The sequence below is a fragment of the Salvelinus sp. IW2-2015 genome, linkage group LG19 (genome assembly GCF_002910315.2).
Source record: "Salvelinus sp. IW2-2015 linkage group LG19, ASM291031v2, whole genome shotgun sequence".
NCBI lineage: Eukaryota > Metazoa > Chordata > Actinopteri > Salmoniformes > Salmonidae > Salvelinus > Salvelinus sp. IW2-2015.
In genome coordinates this window covers 7,787,743-7,809,483 of record NC_036859.1, presented here as the reverse complement: position 1 = coordinate 7,809,483, position 21,741 = coordinate 7,787,743, and the positions used below count along the sequence as shown (strand labels likewise).

The 21,741-nt window shown below is 44.4% G+C and overlaps 1 protein-coding gene across 2 annotated transcripts; it reads right to left on the bottom strand.

Annotated features, from left to right (window-relative positions):
* Positions 1-5,200: 5,200 nt before the first annotated feature.
* Positions 5,201-12,706, bottom strand: LOC111979493 (Golgi reassembly-stacking protein 2). Of its 2 annotated transcripts, none has more exons than XM_024010076.2 (10): positions 12,525-12,706; positions 11,697-11,777; positions 10,979-11,182; positions 10,814-10,900; positions 10,551-10,681; positions 10,298-10,433; positions 8,095-8,218; positions 7,634-7,732; positions 7,427-7,522; positions 5,201-7,257 (listed from the first exon to the last, which is right to left on the bottom strand). In XM_024010076.2, exons 1-10 carry the CDS (start codon positions 12,585-12,587, stop codon positions 6,983-6,985), a joined length of 1,296 nt encoding a protein of 431 aa, XP_023865844.1. In that variant the 5' UTR covers positions 12,588-12,706; the 3' UTR covers positions 5,201-6,982. The 2 variants fall into 2 exon arrangements, with proteins under 2 accessions (XP_023865844.1, XP_023865845.1); XM_024010077.2 differs by lacking the exon at positions 12,525-12,706 and adding an exon at positions 12,287-12,517.
* Positions 12,707-21,741: the final 9,035 nt, after the last annotated feature.

Genomic DNA, 21,741 nt, shown 5'->3' with positions numbered 1-21,741 from the left:
CCATTTAACATCCCATCTGAAAGACATCACCCTACACAGGGCAATATCCCCAATCACTGCCCTGGGATATCATTTTTTAGACCAGAGGAAAGGGTGCCTCCTACTGGCCCTCCAACACCACCTACAGCAGCATCTGGTCTCCCATCCAGGGCCCAACCCTTCTTACCTTCAGAAACAAGCCAGCAGTGGAATGCAGCGTGGTATGCTGCTGGGTAGCTGATGTTTTTGTGGTGTTGGAGGTGTAACAGTGAGCTGTCAAATCGGATGTTTTTGTGGTAGGGCCCAGGGGTCTCAAACCCTGTTCCTGGAGAGCTACTATCCTGCTCCAGCCCCAGTTTTAACTAACCTGGTTCAGTTTATCAACCAGCTAATTAGGGTAGGCTATTAGAATCATGTGTGCTAGACTAGGGTTGGAGGGAAAACCTACAGGATGATAGCTCATTGGGAACAGGATTTGAGAGCCCTGGTTTAGGCTATATAGAAATAATGATGCGCAAATTCATTGGTGACGCGTCATTCAGGGCAGGTGAGCAGCCACACCTGTTTTGAGCCCCACCTGTTTAGCAAAAAAAAAAATGTTTTTTTGGGGGCCTGTTTTGCATGTTATTTTGGCATTAGTGACATATCAGTTTGCAAACAATGTAAAAAAAAAAAATGGAATTATAAAGCTGCATACAAAAAAAGCTGCATACAAATGTAGTCTATTTTTTGCTTTCTTGAGTGAGGCAGCTCCAAAATGCAGGTGTTTCCGCCTAGCTTAGTGCTTTCTGTGGTGTTGGGGCAGCCAGCTGAAAATACGGAGCGTAGGGGTTGGTAATGTTCTCTAGTTGCTCCGTGATTGGCTCAGTGTTCTGTCACTCATGGGGACACTACATCACTGCAAAATCTACGGGTAGAGCTCGACAATTCAAGCCCCTTGGGTGTTGCCATAGACTTACATTATACGTGCCCGTTCAAGAAGGCTCAAGGTCATTGGCCACAGATAAAATGACATCAGTTCACATTATATCTACCGTAGCTTTGATTGGACTGATCATGTCCACATCATACTTTCAAAATCTTAGCTAGCAAGCTAGACAAGCACTCATCATCATGAATCAAGTCATCAATCTATTGGTAAATCCTTTTGTCTGTGTCTGTGCTCATCGGCCATTGGACATAAACATTACACAACAAGTTGGAAATCTCAAATTCAACAATGAGTGCTGGGGTGCGACTGCAGCCCCGGGTTCAATCCCAGGCTGTGTCACAGCTGGCCGTGACCGGGAGACCCATGGGTCAGTGTCATAGACGTGTGTATAGGTGGCAGGGAAGTCAGGCGCAGGAGAATCGAACTTGGTAAAATGGAGTAGTTTAATAACTTAAAAACATAGCTCCAAAACCATGACAATAATCAAAACAAAGTGGGTACGAGGACCCGTCGCGCACCAATGAAAAATGGATCAATGATGGCTAGAAGACCGGTGACGTTGACAGGCGAGCACCGCCCGAACAAGGAGAGGTATCGACTTCGGCAGAAGTCGTGACAGTCAGCGCACAATTGGCCCAGCGTCGTCCGGGTTAGGGGAGGGATTTCCTTGTCTTATCGTGCTCTAGTGACTCCTTGTGGTGGGCCAGGTGCCTGTAAGCTGACTTCAGTCATCAGTTAGACTGTGTTTCCTCTGATTCATTGGTGTGGCCGGTTTCCGGGTTAAGCGAGCAGTCTGTCAAAAAGCAGTGCGGCTTGGTTCTCAACCTTTTCCGAGTCCATAGGGGAGTTGCAGCGATGAGACAAGATCGTAACTTCTGGCCCATGGCGTCACGTGAATGCTTATCCAGTTTTTTTTTTACCCCCTTTCTCACGAATTTCGTGATATCCAATTGGTAAAATGCATTCAATCCAGCATGACTTCTGCTGCATTCAAAACAACTGGAAACTCTGAACTAGGAAATCTCAGACATCAGTGAGTTCAAGAAAAATGGTAACTGAAAAAAAACTAGTTCAGACTGGGAAAATAATTTTGAACGGTCATCCAACTCAGAATTCCAAATTGGGAACTCGGGCCTCTTTCTAGAGCCCACAAGAAGGACCGCCACGTCACCTTCCTGTTCAAGTGAGCAGAGTACAACAAGGTGAGTACAAAAATGTATTGTATGGTGCTGCATAAATGATGTAATATGCAAGGGAGATATGTATACTGTAGCCAAGAAAGTAATACTAAGTGTATGTTGTATAGTAAGCTGTTAGTAGCCCATGTGCCTCACCCAAATAATTTGGTCCCTTTCCCCCCTCATAACTTAATAATCATCAAATATTGTAAGAGCTTTCATTGTCTGCTTTATGCCCCCTTTATTTATTGGTGTACAGGGAGAACACTGTGAGAACGGCTCATGTTCTGAATTCTGTCGCTGTACATTTCAAAAGTGCTGAACAAATAGTTATATTGACTGGGTCCGTCCTAGTTCGCTCGTTGTCTTAATCGAAATTACTGATTGCCTCTTATCCGCTCGTACAAACTATGGCATAAGGGAACGACATCTCAATTGTCAGTAGAAACCACATTTGTTTAAGCAAGTCAGCCATATCAGCTATGTTTTTAAAAAAGGAAGGAAATGAGGCTGAATGAACTGTTTCGCTGCCAAACAAGGCTCTGCTAATAGCCAGGTGTAGCAGTAGTAAGGATTCACTACATGGTGCTGAAAAGCTCCGCTGTTGGGACAGCTATATGTAGGCCATGACAGTTTGTAGGCACCGTTTGTCACCGTTATAGTTCAATGAATGTATTGTTTAGTGTTCTGTTGTGTAGTGGCTTTGCTGGCATGCACCCCCCTCCCCCAAAAAAGTTTGCCCCACCAAGATTTACATGTTAAAATCTGTTCTGCTCAAATTGAAAATTATTAAACAAAATAATGAGGATTTCTATCAGCCAGATCCGGGTGAAGGCGGCATTGGATTTCTCTTCATGCAACTCCGTGCATCCAATGGAAATGTTCGCTTTAGGCAATAATGCCGGGACCTGCTTGTGGATTTGACAGCTAACGGAGTTCCACCTCCGGCACAATCAAAACATCTGCAATGCGGATGTCGGCTAAAGCGTATCTGATTGAATCGGCCCCTGGGTGTGAGTCCCACACCCATCCAATGAGGTATACCATCACAGCTGAGTGAGTTCCAAGTCAGTGTTTTCATACCTGTCTGGGACGCATGCGAGTCAAGGTTCGAATCCAAGGACTTGGGCCCGGTTTCACAAAAGCATCTTAAGGCTAAGTTTAAGGTTCTAACTTCTAACAATTAACTTGTCCTTACGATGCCTTTGGGAAACCGTCCCTGGCTCAGTTTCTGCGCTGGCGACCACTTATCTCCCACTTCTCTCCCAACAACAGGTGTCTATCGATTTGTTATTTTACTACTCTACCGTAAGCCATGTTGTCTTGCGTTTTTTTCCTGTTTTTCAGGATAAACTGACCTAAATCCACTTGCCGTGCATAACATCCAATGGAACGCAGACAGGGGAGTACACTCGGTTCAGGGGTCAATATCTTGCAATAATACAGATAAAGTTGTGGTTTCTTCATGAGTTTTTAGGCTATACTTATTCAAATACAATGGCTCTTTTCTAGTTGTTCTTGTGTAGCAACACTGAACAAAAATATAAACACAACATGCAACAATTTTAAAGATTTTACTGAGTTACAGTTCATATAAAGAAATCAGTCAATTGAAATAAATTCATTAATCTATGAATTTCACATGACTGAGAATACAGATATGCATCTGTTGGTCACAGATACCTTGAAAAAAAGGTAGGGACGTGCATGGATCAGAAAACCAGTTAGTATCTGGTGTGACCACCATTTGCCTCATGCAGCGACACATCTCCTTCACGTAGTGTTGATCAGGCTGTTGATTGTGGAATGTTGTCCCGCTCCTCTTCAATGGCTGTGCGAAGTTGCTGGATATTGATGGCAACTGGAACACACTGTCGTACCCGCCAATCCGGAGCATCCCAAACATGCTCAACGGGTTACATGCCTGGTGAGTATGCAGGCCATGGAAGAACTGGGACATTTTCAGATTCCAGGAATTGTGTACAGATCTTTGCGACATAGTGCTGTGCATTATCATGCTGAAACATGAAGTGATGGCGGTGGATGAATGGCACGACAATGAGCCTCAGGATCTCGTCACGGTAAATCTGTGCATTCAAATTGCCATTGATAAAAAATTATTTTGTTTGTTGTCCATAGCTTATGCTTGCCCATACCATAATCCCACCTCCACCATTGGGCACTGTGTTTCATAACGTTGAGACCAGCAAACTGCTCGCACGCACGACGCCAAACAAGCTGTCTGCAAACTGTCTGGTACAGTTGAAAACGGGATTCATCAATGTAGAGCACACTTCTCCAGAGTGCCAGTGGCCATCAAAAGGGAGCATTTGCCCACTGAAGTCCGTTATGACGCCGAACTGCAGTCAGGTCAAGACCTTGGATGAGCATCCCTGAGATGGTTTCTGAGTTTGTGCAGAAATTCTTCAGTTGTGCAAACCCAGTTTCATCAGCTGTCCGACTGGCTGGTCTCAGACGATCCCGCAGGAGAAAAAGATGGTTGTGGAGGTCCTGGCCTGGTGTGGTTTCAAAGTGGTCTGCGGTTGTGAGGCCGGTTGAACGTACTGCCAAAATCTCTAAAACGACATTGGAAGCAGCTTATGGTAGAGAACATTAAATTCTCAGGCAACAGCTCTGGTGGACTTTCCTTCAGTCTGCATGCCAATTGCACTCTCCCACAAAATTTAAGACATCTATGGCATTGTGTTGTGACAAAACTGCACATTTTAGTAGCTTTTTTGCCCCCAGCACAAGGTGCACCTGTGTAATGGTCCTGCTTTTTATTGCGCATCTTGATATGCCACACCTGTCAGATGGATTGATTATCTTGGCAAAGACGAAATGCTCACAAACAGGGATATAAATCATTTGAGAAAAAAGCTTTTTTTGTGTATGGAACATTACTGGGTTATTTTATTTCAGCTCATGAAACATGCAACCAACACTTTACATGTTGCGTTCATATTTTTCTTCAGGGTACATTTTAAGCAGACAATGGAACATGCAAGGCAGAAACTTAACAAGTAGGCTATTCTATAAAATGTTAAACATTTTTTAAGTCAACAAAAGTGCATTTTTTAAAAAACAATATAAAAAACGCACAAATAAAATGTAGTGTAAAATTCCATTGGCTTTATTGCTCGAGTATGTATGCACAGGATGTTAACATAAAGTTGGTACACAGTGCCCTCATTTGGTTGAACATCCCCACTGCGCCTTCCATTTCCAACCATCTGGCCATGCCAGAGAGGACGGTACCAAATACTTTATAAACTGGGTGGTTTGAGCTCTGAATGATGATTGGCTGAAAGCCGTAGTATATCAGACCATATACCATGGGTATGACAAAACATGTTTGTAATCAGTTCATAATAGCAATAAGGCAACTTGGAGATTTGTGGTATATGGCCAATATACCACGGCTAAGGGCTGTATCCAGGCACTCTGCGTTGCATCGCGCTTAAGAACAGCCCTTAGCCGTGGTATATTGTCAAAATATACCACACTCCCTCATGCCTTATTGCTTAAATAACTAACCCAAGATAGACCACAGCCTGTCATTTCCAATGGGAGCAAATGAATCATAGTGGGCAGAGCCAAGCAAGAGCTAGCAAGATCCTATTGGCGTGTTCTAGCATGTTTTTGCATATTACCATTAAGGAACGTCTACTCTGAAGTGCGTGTGTGCAATAACTCAATTCGTCCTTGCACTTCTAAACTCCTATTTTTAAAAACTTTTGCAAAGGGTAGTTAGTCCCCTCTGTTTGTAACATATTCGAGTTTTGGGAACAGAACTGTATTGAGATCAAGTGTTTAAAAATCGCTGAGAAAATGTGCATAATGTCAGGCAAAATCCATCTCGGGCCATCTTCTCCCACTGCTGGACACTGGGTTTCCTCTCAACACCATATTTGGAGGCGAGAGGAAATGCCAACTGGATGCTTCAGATTTATACATACCGTGAGACATCTGTCTCATTGTTCTATCTGCGATGGTACTACAGCGCGTAACAGATATGATTTTAACCAGATACCCTACCCCAGCCACAAATGGTTCATGTTCATAGTTCTGACGAGATCTCAATTTCGGTCACGTCTGGTATAGACATCTAGTGATTAGCACCCTCACAAGCGTTCAGAGTTTTGTTTAAACGAACGGTGCATAGAAACGTATTACATAGGTACAAGCATGCATGCCTAATGATTTCAACAGACAAATGTGGCATAAAATAATGCAGATTTCATTCTTTAAAGCAGCAATCAGCAGTTGAAACAAACCGTACTCCCTGCCCCGGTTTCGGTAAAAAGCTTAGGGATGGGGAAATGCAAGGAATGAACATTCATGATATCAAAATTAAAGTTAGTTTTAGGCATGTTTTGTGTTTGATTACATCTACTTTGTTTACCAACATTGGTGTAAAACAAGCTTATATTTTGGGGTAGAATGGGGCTCAAGAATTAATGGGTACATATAATTCATTTATAAGTCCAAAAATGTATGTAAAAACTGCAGATTGCCCCTTTAACAGAAACAATCTAAGCAATTTAACAAAAATGAATATATGAAGGAATATCTAACTAAGAGATTTCTGGGTTTACTAAAGGGTTGGGAGGTTATAAAAAAAGCTGATGTATTTTGTATGAAACAGAGGCCGGGTGGGACAGGCAGGCTGGTAGGGCTACTCTGCTTCTAGCCACTGCCACTCCTTCATCCCATCTGTCCATCATTCATTCCTCTGCTCCACGTTTCCAACTGACTGCCTTCTGAGTGCGCCAGCCTCACTGCTGGAAATATGCTTCTCTCCCTCCTGGCTAAATAAATAGAGGGCGAAAGAGAGAGAGAAGGAGACAGAGAAACTGGTAGGTGTGGTTCTGGGTCTGAGACTCTTCCTGTGTTACGACGACGTTGTCTCCGTAGAAGCCTGTGATTCCGTGGGGGCGGTTTCCGAGGCGACAGCTGATTCTGTGGCAGTAGAGGGAACTGTGGCATCAGGGAGGGTCTGCTTCTCTGGGGCGACTGTTGGAAGGGTGAAGGAAGAGAGGTCGACCGGGGGAAAAGATGTTACCCCTGGGGGCAGGAGTGGTAGCTGGGACAGCATGGCAGGCATGGGGGGGAGGGGGGCGACACAGGGCAGGTTCAGAGGAGGGAAGGGGGCGAGTGGAGGGAAACCTGCAATGGAGCGTGGAGAAGAGAGAGATCTGTAAGTGAACACAAGAACATGTACACTAATACATAATGTTAACATTGAGTTACCGCCCCCAGGGGTTAACAATAGCTGCTAACATTAGCTGCTGGTAGTATAAACCCGCTGTTCCAGGTGGCGGTAGCCCATTAATACCTGCTAACGACACAGCGCTGAGGTCTGGTAGTGCGCCGAGGTTGAGGTTGGTGAGGTTTGGAAGTAGGGGGAAGCTGCCCGGGAGAGGCATCAGACCTACAATAGCACACGAATAAACATATATATTTAGTCAGTGTAGAAAAGTGTATGATTTGATCGTTTCAATTTGATCATAAAACTAAATTCTGAGGAGAAACGTGTGCTGACCTGGTAGCGTGGTGGCGGGGTTGAAGGTCGTGGAGGCAGGGTTTAGGGGGCTCAGGGAGGGGCTGATAGAGGTGGGCAGCAGGGGAACAGTGGGGAGACCTGAGAGAGAAAGATGAGCCGTCAGCAGGGTTGGGGTCAATTCCATTTCAATTTCAGTGAATTCCAAACACTGAAACTCCAATTCTCTTCAATGCTTTCAATTAGGAAAGTAGAATTGGGTTTACTTTCTGAATTGAAATGGAATTGACCTCGACCCTAGTCATCAGAACAAAAATGCATTGGAGAGAGAGGATCTTTTTTGACCATCCATAGCATTGACTTAGATCATTCATTTCCAATGGGAGTTTGATAGGAGCAGGGAGGCCATCTGGAGCAAAGTCAAAAATTATAAGTTTAACCCTGGTGTCACATTCCATTTCATAACCATATTATGTTGCGAAAGAGTAAGAGAGATGAGGTACCTGTCTGAAACTCGCTTGGGGTAGTGGGCGGGGCTGAGCTGATTGACAGGCCGGACAGCGAATCCTCAAGCCCCGTGGGGACAGAAGGCATGGCAGGCGGAGGGGTTACAGCTGACAGCTGAACCTGAGCGGGGGAGAGAAATAAGACAGGGAAGAAAAAAAAAGAGATGAGAGGGAGGGAGGAATATGAGAGAGGGGCGGTTGATGAACAGGTAAGGTCAAGTGCATTTAAACAAGTAATTATTCATTTGAATGAACATCTTTCCTCTCTGACGTGCCTGTCTGCATTGGGAGTGACATTCTGACATAATGAGCCTCTCATAGCCTTCCCTGATGAGGGGGTTGAGGGGAATCAAATAAGGGGGGGAATGCAAATAAGTAGACACTTCAAATCGATGGCATACTATTATGAGGCTGAGACTAAAGCTACAGTATGGGTACTGTAGACTTGGTCTGGTCATTTCAGCCCTCTAGTTCCAAAATACAGTGGGGCAAAAAAGTATTTAGTCAGCCACCAATTGTGCAAGTTCTCCCACTTAAAAAGATGAGAGGCCTGTCATTTTCATCATATGTACACTTCAACTATGACAGACAAAATTAGAAGAAAAAAAATCCAGAAAATCACATTGTAGGATTTTTAATGAATTTATTTGCAAATTATGGTGGAAAATAAGTATTTGGTCACCTACAAACAAGCAAGATTTCTGGCTCTCACAGACCTGTAACTTCTTCTTTAAGAGGCTCCTCTGTCCTCCACTCGTTACCTGTATTAATGGCACCTGTTTGAACTTGTTATCAGTATAAAAGACACCTGTCCACAACCTCAAACAGTCACACTCCCAATTCCACTATGGCCAAGACCAAAGAGCTGTCAAAGGACACCAGAAACAAATTGTAGACCTGCACCAGGCTGGGAAGACTGAATCTGCAATAGGTAAGCAGCTTGGTTTTAAGAAATCAACTGTGGAGCAATTATTAGGAAATGGAAGACATTACAAGACCACTGATATCTTCCCGATCTGGGGCTCCACGCACAAGATCTCACCCCGTGGGGTCAAAATGATCACAAGAACGGTGAGCAAAAATCCCAGAACCACACGGGGGGACCTAGTGAATGACCTGCAGAGAGCTGGGACCAAAGAATAACAAAGCCTACAAAAGTAACACACTACGCCGCCAGGGACTCAAATCCTGCAGTGCCAGACGTGTCCCCCAGCTTATAGCCAGTACATGTCCAGGCCCGTCTGAAGTTTGCTAGAGAGCATTTGGATGATCCAGAAGAAGATTGGGAGAATGTCATATGGTCAGATGAAACCAAAATATAACTTTTTGGTAAAAAACTCAACTCGTCGTGTTTGGAGGACAAAGAATGCTGAGTTGCATCCAAAGAACACCATACCTACTGTGAAGCATGGGGTGGAAACATCATGTCTTGGGCTGTTTTTCTGCAAAGGACCAGGATGACTGATCCGTGTAAAGGAAAGAATGAATGGGGCCATGTATCGTGAGATTTTGAGTGAAAACCTCCGTTCATCAGCAAGGGCATTGAAGATGAACGTGGCTGGGGCCTTTCAGCATGACAATGATCCCAAACACACCGCCCCGGGCAACGAAGGAGTGGCTTCGTAAAGAAGCATTTCAGAGGTCCTGGTCAGTGCCCAGCCAGTCTCCAGATCTCAACCCCATAGAAAATCTTTGGAGGGAGTTGAAAGTCCGTGTTGCCCGAGCACAGCCCCAAAACATCACTGCTTAGAGGAGATCTGCATGGAGGGAATGGGCGCAAATACCAGCAACAGTGGTTGAAAACCTTGTGAATACTTACAGAAAACGTTTGACCTCTGTCATTGCCAACAAAGGGTATATAACAAAGTATTGAGATAAACTTTTGTTATTGACCAAATACTTATTTTCCACCATAATTTGCAAATAAATTCATAAAAATCCTACAATGTGATTTTCTGGATTTTTTTCTCATTTTGTCTGTCATAGTTGAAGTGTACCTATGATGAAAATTACAGGCCTCTCTCATCTTTTTAAGTGGGAGAACTTGCACAATTGGTGGCTAACTAAATACTTTTTTGCCCCACTATGTTATTGCAAAAAGGATGACAAAAAAAAAGCATAAAGTGACTGATTGTCTACTGGCTGTCCAGGCAGTTCTAGTTGTTCTGATTCTTGGGTCAAGTTCTGGGTTGATACTAACCTGAGTGAATCCATCCTTGAGTGGGCTGATGGGCTCACCACTGGGAAGAGGACCTGGAAAACTGATCTTCTTCCCCTCTTCAAATGGTCGGGTGGGAATTCTGTGCAGGTATCCGTATCCTATCCCACATCCCAGACTGGAACAAGAGAACAGTAGATGATGTCACTCGTCAGACTGAGGTGTGTGTGTGTGTGTGTGTGTGTGTGTGTGTGTGTGTGTGTGTGTGTGTGTGTGTGTACTGTATGTTTGTTACCTGCCCTCCCCTCCCCAGGCGCTGTTCGGGGTGATGACCACCTCTCTGCAGTTGTCTGTGTCTGTGTTATAGACATACAGCTTCAGCCCCTTCCCTTCATGGGTCTCTATCAGAGAAAACAGGTCCTCCGACTGAGGGAGAGAGGTGGAAGGGAGGGAGAAACTTCAATGACTTATATCAAAATGCTTATTGGCTAGTTTGTGAAGCTCGCAGTCTTTACTCCTAGAGTAGAACGCATGGTGTAGTTTTGTCACTATATGCACCTCGTTCATAACGGTGTCGGCTCCTATGATGTAATCAGTGTGGGGCCGCAAGCCAGCCAGGGCTGCTGGAGAGTTAGGCTCCACCTCCTGAGAAAGAGAAAGATACCAAGAATTACACCTGCCATGACCTAAATTGGGCACACCTTTCGGCTACTGGCTACTCACCAGCACGTGCCAGATGTTCTCATTGGCTCCCTCGAAGCTGCAGAAGCGTATGGAGACTCCCAGCAGGCCCTGGCCACCCCAGAGGTTGCTAGGGATGACGGTGGACTCCCTGAGCTCCAGGGTCTTCGAGGAGTAGACCAACATCCTGACCGGCTTCTCCACACTGGCCTTCAATAGGTCCTTCAGGGTGTCATTGTCCTTGTTCTGAAACAGAGACAGGATAAATTATAGAATTAGAATGAGTAGAACGGACATCCATTAGAGCTGGGATGGGCAATTGGCGGCCCCCTCCTTTTGTAGGCCCGCGGACCAATTAAAACTTACTGTTGAGAGTTAGAATAATACAATACAGAAGGTGCAATTTAGAAATGTGGTTGTGCATCAGCACATTGGTAAATTAGTCTAGCGGTCAGCTATCTAAACTTGTAGTAAGCATGATCTAATTGCCGACCGGGGTGGAGCCAAATTATCATCAGTTATCATATTCCACCCTATGGCAAAATGTGTGGAATTGCAGGGGAGCCGCTAAATGTTTTGCTCACAAGGAGGAGGGGGAGGGGGGGGGTAATGGAGGCCCCCACCCCAATCAAAGATTCCCCATCCCTGCATTTGAGCTATGTATTATACACCAGCATCCTCACCGCCAGTGGGGGGTTTGTGTATGTGCATACAGTTAGTGTGTTGAACATGCTTATCCCGACAGCATGTCTACGCATACCAGTCTTTCATTGTTGATGGAGACGATGAAGTCAAAGAAAGGCTCCAGTCCTGCCCGGTGTCCTGGAGAGTTCTCCTGAACCTTGGGAGAAGACAGAGACATCATGACTTGTAACAACTGCATTTTGAGATTGAAAGGGAGCAGCTGGAGCAAGGCTTGAACAAGGAGCAGTTACAGGGTAGTCACACTACTGCCTGTGCCATGAGGCCCAGTCTTCTTAGCAGAGGTTAGGGAGCGTCACATCACCTTTGAACATTTAGCAGTAGCCTTAGAATTAAACAGGTATTTATTACAAGCTTCACCTGTAATACCTGAAGGTTGTCTATCTCAACATCAAATAGATGCTTGTCACAGCAACATATTCATGTGAAGGTCTGAACATGGAGGTCAGACAAATGTGTAGAAAGAGGCATGATACTGTGACGCTGAGGATTCTGTCAGCAACGTGGCTGCCCCTATAAAAGCTATTGTTTTGACAACTAGCTAGCGTTGAGCTGGCTAGCTCATTCAAACCCCATTCGTATCTGTCTGGTTGTTTTTACAGCTAACCTTGTTTGCTAAACAATACACGCAACCAATAAAACAAATACCTTTCAAACGTTTGACTTGCACAATTCCAAAATGCCACTGTAGCAAATGCTGGGGAAAATAGCGTTAACACTGCTTATTAGTATTAGCTACATGTAGGCCAGAATGTGATCCCCGGCCTCTATTTGACCGTGAGGCAACAATTGCAGTAGGTCCTGCTGAGGGACCACTACTGCGGATTCTTGCTAGCGAGCTAACATTCTTTGCAGACATAAAAAATAAAACCAAACACATAGCTACCCGAAGAACATGGTAGCCTTCGGATCCTCCTCCCGGTATCTCGACACTCTGCAACCCCCCCATGACACCCCTAGTATATATCGTATTTAGGATATATTGTGAGATATTTTCCTGCTTCGGTAATATTGCTACCCGGTACACGTCGCCCACTCTGCCAGCTGAGCGCTTGTGTTGTTACGTGGCAGACCACCAGGAAACAAGGCTGATGGGAGTTTTCCCTAACCGCAGATCTGGCATCAGTTTATCCACCCCAAATTCTAACTTATTCACTTGTGGGGGGAAATGCAAAACTGACATAAGATCAGTGTGTTGGGGCAAGTGTAGGCTGGTGACGTGACGTGCGCAGGTGTAGTTCTTCAGGTGCTGCTTTTTAATTGTGATATATGATATTGGTATAAATATACTGATATTATTATATTGATATATTACATTATATTGATATGAATCATAAAAGATAAGTATATATGCTGTGAAATGTTCACCTTTTAGATTGATAGTGAATCTAAACTGTCACCGATAAAATACACTACAACAGTGTCATATTATAAACCAATAATCATAAAACAAAGCTATTTGATATGTTTTCATGGTTCTACAACTAGACTATGCTACCAGTGTAATATTTCACTTAGTCACCTTCTGGTGTGTTAACATGTAATTGTTGGAAAGACTTTCAGGGTCGTTCCACCTTAAAAAGCACAAGAAAGAGGATTTCGACACCCGCCATCTTAGATTGTTCTGAAATCAATTCTGTAGTTATCTGTAGTAACATTTATGATTAGCATTCCTAAAACATTACTTTGTTGAAATCTAATGCTATATCTGAGAAATTAAGCTAATTAATTGCACCCAAATTGGTGTTTTTAATTTATAAGATTCAGATATTATTTAAAAAATATAGAACCCAACATCCGATTTGGACCACACGTCCTCCTACCAATGAGTAAGACATGAGGAATCCCCCAAAAATATCAAAAGCCACCCTCGGAATCCCCACATCGATCCCACCCCAACAATCAGTATACCATATCAGTTCTCTATCTCTGACAAGAAGTATGAAGCTGCGGTTTGGAGTATTGCTTCTTCACACTATGTAATGTATTCCCTGTGAATCTGGTGATGTTTTTTCCCCCCAGTTCAGAGAAATTAGTCATTGAAGTTGCTTGCATTATTTACCATGAATCAGTGTGCAAGATGCCACTGTTCCTGCTATAGTGTCAATCTCTTTTATCCATTTTGCTGGTCTCTTCTGTTTATTAAATAGATCACAACATTTCCTTTCAACTTTGGGTAGTAAACCAATAGCTTTTGCACATGATGAAAATAAATTGAGTGGTTGTCCTGACAGTTAAAGCCAGTAAATTCCCAAACACACACTGTATAGTATTTTGTAATGGAGTTTGGGTTGGTTGGGTTTAATGGTAAATGTCACTAATCACACTATAGCTGTTTAAAAAAAATATTGTTGAAAAACACAAGACTGCCATGCAATGGTTTATAATAGTATTATTTTATTAGGGTTGTCACCGCATTTGAATCCCTAGCCCATTTCTCCATCAAAGGTTTTCATATGAGAATTGTACCATAGGGACAGTCCTCTCAGAGAGCTGACACTTTTGGACTATTCAAGGAGATTTGGGTTGCTAAGAGAAGTACAAACTACATTTCTTTTTAAATAGAGTACTGGCTCGAATTGTGAGGATCTATTAGTTTTCTACACAAAGTTGCAAAGGAAATGTTGTAATCTACACTGAACAAAAATATAAACACAAAATGTAAAGTGTTGGTCCCATGTTTCATGAGCTGAAATAAAATATTCCAAACATTTTTATGAGCACAAAAACGCTTATTTTTCTCAGATATTGTGCACAAATTGGTTTACATCCCTATTAGTGAGCATTTCTCCTTTGCCTAGATAATCCATCCACTGACAGGTGTGGCATATCAAGAAGCAGATTAAACAGCATGATCATAACACAGGTACACCTTGTGCTGGGGACAATAAAAAGGTAACTCTAAAATGTGCAGTTTTATCACACAACACAATGCCACAGATGTCTCAAGTTTTGAGGGAGCGTGCAATTAGCATGCTGACTGCAGGAATGTCCACCGGAGCTGTTGCCAGGGAATTTAATGTTAATTTCTCTAATATAAGCCTCTCTCAATGTCGTTTGAGAGAATTTGGCAGTACGTCCAACCCACAGGAGTTGGTGGCACCTTAATTGGGGAGGACGGGCTTGTGGTAATGCCTGGAGCGGAATAGGTGGAATGGTATGAAATACATCAAACACATGGTTTCCACAAGTTTGTGCCATTCCATTAACTCTGTTCCAGCCATTATTATTAGCCGTTCTCCCCTCAGCAGCCTCCACTAGACCAACCGGCCTCCACGTGTTGGCAGTACGTCCAACCACAGACCACGTGTATGGCGTCCGTGATGAGATCTTGAGGCCCATTGTCGTGCCATTCATCCGCCGCCATCACCTCCATGTTTCAGCATGATAATGCACGGCCCCGTGTCACAAGGATCTGTTCACAATTCCTGGAAGCTGAAAATGTCCCAGTTCCTCCATGGCCTCCATACTCACCAGACATGTCACCCATTGAACACGTCTGGGATGTTCTGGATCGACATGTACGACAGCGGGTTCCAGTTCCTCCATGGCCTCCATACTCACCAGACATGTCACCCATTGAACACGTCTGGGATGTTCTGGATCGACATGTACGACAGCGTGTTCCAGTTCCTCCATGGCCTGCATACTCACCAGACATGTCACCCATTGATCACGTCTGGGATGTTCTGGATCGACATGTACGACAGCGGGTTCCAGTTCCTCCATGGCCTGAGTCCTCACCAGACATGTCACCCATTGAGCACGTCTGGGATGTTCTGGATCGGGACATGTACGACAGCGGGTTCCAGTTCCTCCATGGCCTGATCCTCACCAGACATGTCACCCATTGACACGTCTGGGATGTTCTGGATCGACATGTACGACAGCGGGTTCCAGTTCCTCCATGGCCTATACTCACCAGACATGTCACCCATTGAACACGTCTGGGATGTTCTGGATCGACATGTACGACAGCGGGTTCCAGTTCCTCCATGGCCGCATACTCACCAGACATGTCACCCATTGAACACGTCTGGGATGTTCTGGATCGACATGTACGACAGCGGGTTCCAGTTCCTCCATGGCCTGAGTACTCACCAGACATGTCACCCATTGAACACGTCTGGGATGTTCTGGATCGACATGTACGACAGCGGGTTCCAGTTCCTCCATGGCCTGCGTACTCACCAGACATGTCACCCATTGAGCAATTCTGGGATTCTCTGGATCGACGGCATGGAAGAGCACCAGTAAGCCAGTGACTAAGCCACTGTAATAGGGTTAGAGGCAGAGAATCCCAGTGGAGAGAGGGGAACCGGCCAGGCAGAGAAAGCAAGAGCGGTTCGTTACTCCAGAGCCTTTCCGTTCACCTTCACACTCCTGGGCCAGACTACACTCAATCATATGACCCACTGAAGAGATGAGTCTTCAGTAAAGACTTAAAGATTGAGACCGAGTCTGCATCTCTCACATGGGTAGGCAGACCATTCCATAAAAATTGAGCTCTATAGGAGAAAGCCCTGCCTCCAGCTGTTTGCTTAGAAATTCTAGGGACAATTAGGAGGCCTGCGTCTTGTGACCGTAGCGTACGTGTAGGTATGTACGGCAGGACCAAATTGGAAAGATAGTTAGGAGCAAGCCCATGTAATGCTTTGTAGGTTAGCAGTAAAACCTTGAAATCAGCCCTTGCCTTAACAGGAAGCCAGTGTAGGGAGGCTAGCACTGGAGTAATATGATACATTTTTTTGGTTCTAGACAGGATTCTAGCAGCCGTATTTAGCACTAACTGAAGTTTATTTAGTGCTTTATCCGGGTAGCCGGAAAGTAGAGCATTGCCGTAGTCTAACCTAGAAGTAACAAAAGCATGGATACATTTTTCTGCATCAATTTTGGACAGAAAGTTTCAGATTTTTGCAATGTTACGTAGATGGAAAAAAGCTAAAGCTGTCCTTGAAACAGTCTTGATATGTTCATCAAAAGAGAGATCAGGGTCCAGAGTAACGCAGAGGTCCTTCACAGTTTTATCTGAGACGACTGTACAACCATCAAGATTAATTGTCAGATTCAACAGAAGATCTCTTTGTTTCTTGGGACCTAGAACAAGCATCTCTGTTTTGTCCGAGTTTAAAAGTAGAAAGTTTKCAGCCATCCACTTCCTTATGTCTGAAACACAGGCTTCTAGCGAGGGCAATTTTGGGGCTTCACCATGTTTCATTGAAATGTACAGCTGTGTGTGTGTCATCCGCATAGCAGTGAAAGTTAACATTATGTTTTCGAATGACATCCCCAAGAGGTAAAATATATAGTGGAAACAATAGTGGTCCTAAAATGGAACCTTGAGGAACACCAAAATTTACAGTTGATTTGTCAGAGGACAAACCATTCACAGAGACAAACTGATATCTTTCCGACAGATAAGATCTAAACCAGGCCAGACCTTGTCCGTGCAGACCAATTTGGGTTTCCAATCTCTCCAAAAGAATGTGGTGATCGATGGTATCAAAAGCAGCACTAAGGTCTAGGAGCACGAGGACAGATGCAGAGGCTCGGTCTGATGCCATTAAAAGGTAATTTACCACCTTCACAAGTGCAGTCTCAGTGCTATGATGGGGTCTAAAACCAGACCGAAGCATTTCGTATACATTGTTTGTCTTCAGGAAGGCAGTGAGTTGCTGCGCAACAGCTTTTTCACAATTTTTTGAGAGGAATGGAAGATTCGATATAGGCCGATAGTTTTTTATATTTTCTGGGTCAAGGTTTGGCTTTTTCAAGGTTTGACACATCCGGTGGATAGAGAGCCGTTTATTATGTTCAACATAGGAGGGCCAAGCACAGGAAGCAGCTTTCAGTAGTTTAGTTGGAATAGGGTCCAGTATGCAGCTTGAAGGTTTAGAGGCCATGATTACTTTCATCATTGTGTCAAGAGATATAGTACTAAAACACTTAAGTGTCTCTCTTGATCCTAGGTCCTGGCAGAGTTGTGCAGACTCAGGACAACTGAGCTTTGGAGGAATACGCAGATTTAAAGAGGAGTCCGTAATTTGCTTTCTAATGATCATGATCTTTTCCTCAAAGAAGTTCATGAATTTATTACTGCTGAAGTGAAAGCCATCCTCTCTTGGATGCTGCTTTTTAGTTAGCTTTGCGACAGTATCAAAAATAAATTTAGGATTGTTCTTATTTTCCTCAATTAAGTTGGAAAAATAGGATGATCGAACAGCAGTTAGGGCTCTTCGATACTGCACAGTGCTGTCTTTCCAAGCTAGTCGGAAGACTTCCAGTTTGGTGTGGGGCCATTTCCGTTCCAATTTTCTGGAAGCTTGCTTCAGAGCTCGGGTATTTTCTGTATACCAGGGAGCTAGTTTCTTATGACAGATGTTTTTAGTTTTTAGGGGTGCAACTGCATCTAGGGTATTGCGCAAGGTTAAATTGAGTTCCTCAGTTAGGTGGTTAACTGATTTTTGTCCTCTGACGTCCTTGGGTAGGCAGAGGGAGTCTGGAAGGGCATCAAGGAATCTTTGGGTTGTCTGAGAATTTATAGCACGACTTTTGATGCTCCTTGGTTGGGGTCTGAGCAGATTATTTGTTGCGATTGCAAACGTAATAAAATGGTGGTCCGATAGTCCAGGACTATGAGGAAAAACAGTAAGATCCACAACATTTATTCCATGTGACAAAACTAGGTCCAGAGTATGACTGTGACAGTAAGTAGGTCCAGAGACATGTTGGACAAAACCCACTGAGTCGATGATGGTGCCGAAAGCCTTTTGGAGTGGGTCTGTGGACTTTTCCATGTGAATATTAAAATCACCAAAATTAGAATATTATCTGCTATGACTACAAGGTCCGATAGGAATTCAGGGAACTCAGTGAGGAACGCTGTATATGGCCCAGGAGGCCTGTAAACAGTAGCTATAAAAAGTGATTGAGTAGGCTACATAGATTTCATGACTAGAAGCTACATAAATTTCATGACTAGAAGCTCAAAAGACAAAAACGTCTGTTTTTGTTTTGTAAATTGAAATTTGCTATCGTAAATGTTAGCAACACCTCCGCCTTTGCGGGATGCACGGGGGATATGGTCACTAGTGTAACCAGGAGGTGAGGCCTCATTTAACACAGTAAATTCATCAGGCTTAAGCCATGTTTCAGTCAGGCCAATCACATCAAGATTATGATCAGTGATTAGTTCATTGACTATAACTGCCTTTGAAGTGAGGGATCTAACATTAAGTAGCCCTATTTTGAGATGTGAGGTATCACGATCTCTTTCAATAATGGCAGGAATGGAGGAGGTCTTTCTTCTAGTGAGATTGCTAAGGCGAACACCGCCATGTTTAGTTTTGCCCAACCTAGGTCGAGGCACAGACACGGTCTCCATGGGGATAGCTGAGCTGACTACACTGACTGTGCTAGTGGCAGACTCCACTAAGCTGGCAGGCTGGCTAACAGCCTGCTGCCTGGCCTGCACCCTATTTCATTGTGGAACTAGAGGAGTTAGAGCCCTGTCTATGTTGGTAGATAAGATGAGAGCACCCCTCCAGCTAGGATGAGTCTGAAGGTGTGCGTGAATGTGTTATGTGTTATTATTGGGGTCAGAGAATGACAGCTTACCACAGGAGGTTGGTGGCACCTTAATTGGGGAGGACGGGCTCGTGGTAATGGCTGGAGCAGAATCTGTCGAATGGTATTAAATACATCAAACATATGGTTTCCATGTGTTTGATGCCATTCCATTCTCTCCATTCCGGCCATTGTTATGAGCCGTTTACCCCTAAGCAGCCTCTGGTGCAGCTTATATACCCATTTCAGACAGAAGTATATTACCTGTAAAATTGTAACTTTCAAACAGCCTATTATTTACCACTTTCTTGCAGGCAGGAAACCTGCCTGTTTGGCCCTGTCCGGGGGTATCGTCGGACGAAGCCCCAGTGTCTCCCGACGCCTCCTGTCTCAGCCTCCAGTATTTATGGAGTATTTCTCCTGTCTTATCTGGTGTCCTGTGTGAATTTAAGTATGCTCTCTCTCTCCTTTTCTCTCTCTCTCTTTCTTTCTTTCTCTCGGAGGACCTGAGCCCTAGGACCATGCCTCAGGACCAACTGGCCTGATGACTCCTTGCTGTCCCCAGTCCACCTGGTCGTGCTGCTGCTCCAGTTTCAACTGTTCTGCCTGCGGCTATGGAAACCTGACTTGTTCACCGGACGTGCTATCTTGTCCCAGACCTGCTGTTTTCAACTCTCTAGAGACAGCAGGAGCGGTAGAGATACTCTGAATGATCGGCTATGAAAAGCCAACTGACATTTACTCCTGAAGTGCTGACCTGTTGCACCCTCTACAACCACTGTGATTATTATTATTTGACTCTGCTGGTCATCTATGAACATTTGAACATCTTGGCCATGTTCTGTTATAATCTCCACCCGGCACAGCCAGAAGAGGACTGGCCACCCCTCAGAGCCTGGATCCTCTCTAGGTTTCTTCCTAGGTTCCGGCCTTTCTAGGGAGTTTTTCCCAGCCACCGTGCTTCTACACCTGCATTTCTTGCTGTTTGGGGTTCTAGGCTGGGTTTCTGTACAGCACTTTGTGACATCAGCTGATATAAGAAGGGCTTTATAAATACATTTGATTGATATACCCTTTTTCATACATATCAGAGGGTGGCAAATTGGCAAATTGGGAAGGGTGGGGTGTTGTTAAACCACATAAATATACCACATCCATGTTCTCCTTTTGGTAGGTAATTTCATTATTAAACATGCAATGAACTACACAGAGGATAAAGTACACTGTGCATTCAGTACCACGGACAGAACTCTTGTTATGCATCTTGTTATACATCTGTGAAAATGTAGGAATCATCACTAGGTCTTTAGGTGGATTTTATTTGACCATGTTTTTTACCCCCTACCCCTTTCAGAGTGTTTTTTAAATGTATTTTTAAAATGTAACCTTTATTCAACTAGGCAAGTCAGTTAAGAACAAATTCTTATTTACAATGACAACCTACCCCGGCCAAACCCAGACAACGCTGGGCCAATTGTGCACCGCCCTATGGGACTCCCAATCATGACCAGATGTGATACAGCCTGGATTCAAACCAGGGACTTTAGTGACTCCTCTTGCACTGAGATGCAGTGCCTTAGACTGCTGCACCACTCGGGAGCCACTCAGGAGATATACAAAAAGCTGGTATAAAAATGTAGGCGTGGTTAATTAGTGGGATTTTGGTCTGTGTATCACTTATCCCTTTCATACACAGACCAAAATCCCACTAATTTACCATGCCTGTTATGTTCTACCAGTTTACAAATTGCAAAGGGAAACCCAGCTGCGAGCTGCCCAGTGATGCAAGCCTACCAGACAAGCTAAATGCCTTCTATGCTCGCTTCGAGACAAGCAACACTGAACCATGCATGAGAGCACCAGCTGTTCTGGATCACTGCGGGATCACAATCTCCGTAGCCGATGTGATTACAAAGGAAGACCCAGCCGTGATCTGATGTGAGGCTCGCCAACGACCCAAAATATTGGGAGATCTTGCTCTCCGAAGCCGACTTGAGTTTTTAATTAGGTCAACATCCACAAGGCCGATGGTATTCAAGGGCGTGCTCTCAGAGAATGCGCAGAACACCTGGCAGGTATATTCACAGTCATTTTCAACCCCTCCCTTGACCACCATAATTTCTGTTCCCAGGAACTCAAAGGCTTCATGCCATAATGACTACCACCCTGTAGCACTCACATCTGTAATTATGAAGTGCTTTGAGAGGCTGGTTATGGCAACCCTTAGCCTACAATTTCCACTCCCCCCCCATCCGTCTGTTTAAGATAGAGCATGGGCTGCATCTCAATCCACCGTATCTGACGATATCGTCGTTCTTCATCTGCGGTAAAAGGTGGCAGAGCTAGAGCGTAGTTTGTCAGACCATGAGACATCCCGAAATGTCTGTAGCGTTCGAACGGTTTGGGCTACACACTAATATAGCTTAGGACCCTGGGACAGGAATGCCTCCCTCTGCAACTGGATCCTGGACTTCCTGACGGGCCCAGGTGGTGAGGGTAGGCAACATAACCTCTGCCACGCTGACCCTCAACACGGA

Excerpts from the sequence above, each read along its gene's own strand:
- LOC111979493 (XM_024010076.2), bottom strand. The coding sequence starts at position 12,587 with ATGGGGGGGTTGCAGAGTGTCGAGATACCGGGAGGAGGATCCGAAGGC. Across the intron at positions 10,434-10,550 it reads GCCTGGGGAGGGGAGGGCAG|TCTGGGATGTGGGATAGGAT; the intron begins GTAACAAACATA and ends CTCTTGTTCCAG. Across the intron at positions 8,219-10,297 it reads TCAAGGATGGATTCACTCAG|GTTCAGCTGTCAGCTGTAAC; the intron begins GTTAGTATCAAC and ends TCCCCCGCTCAG.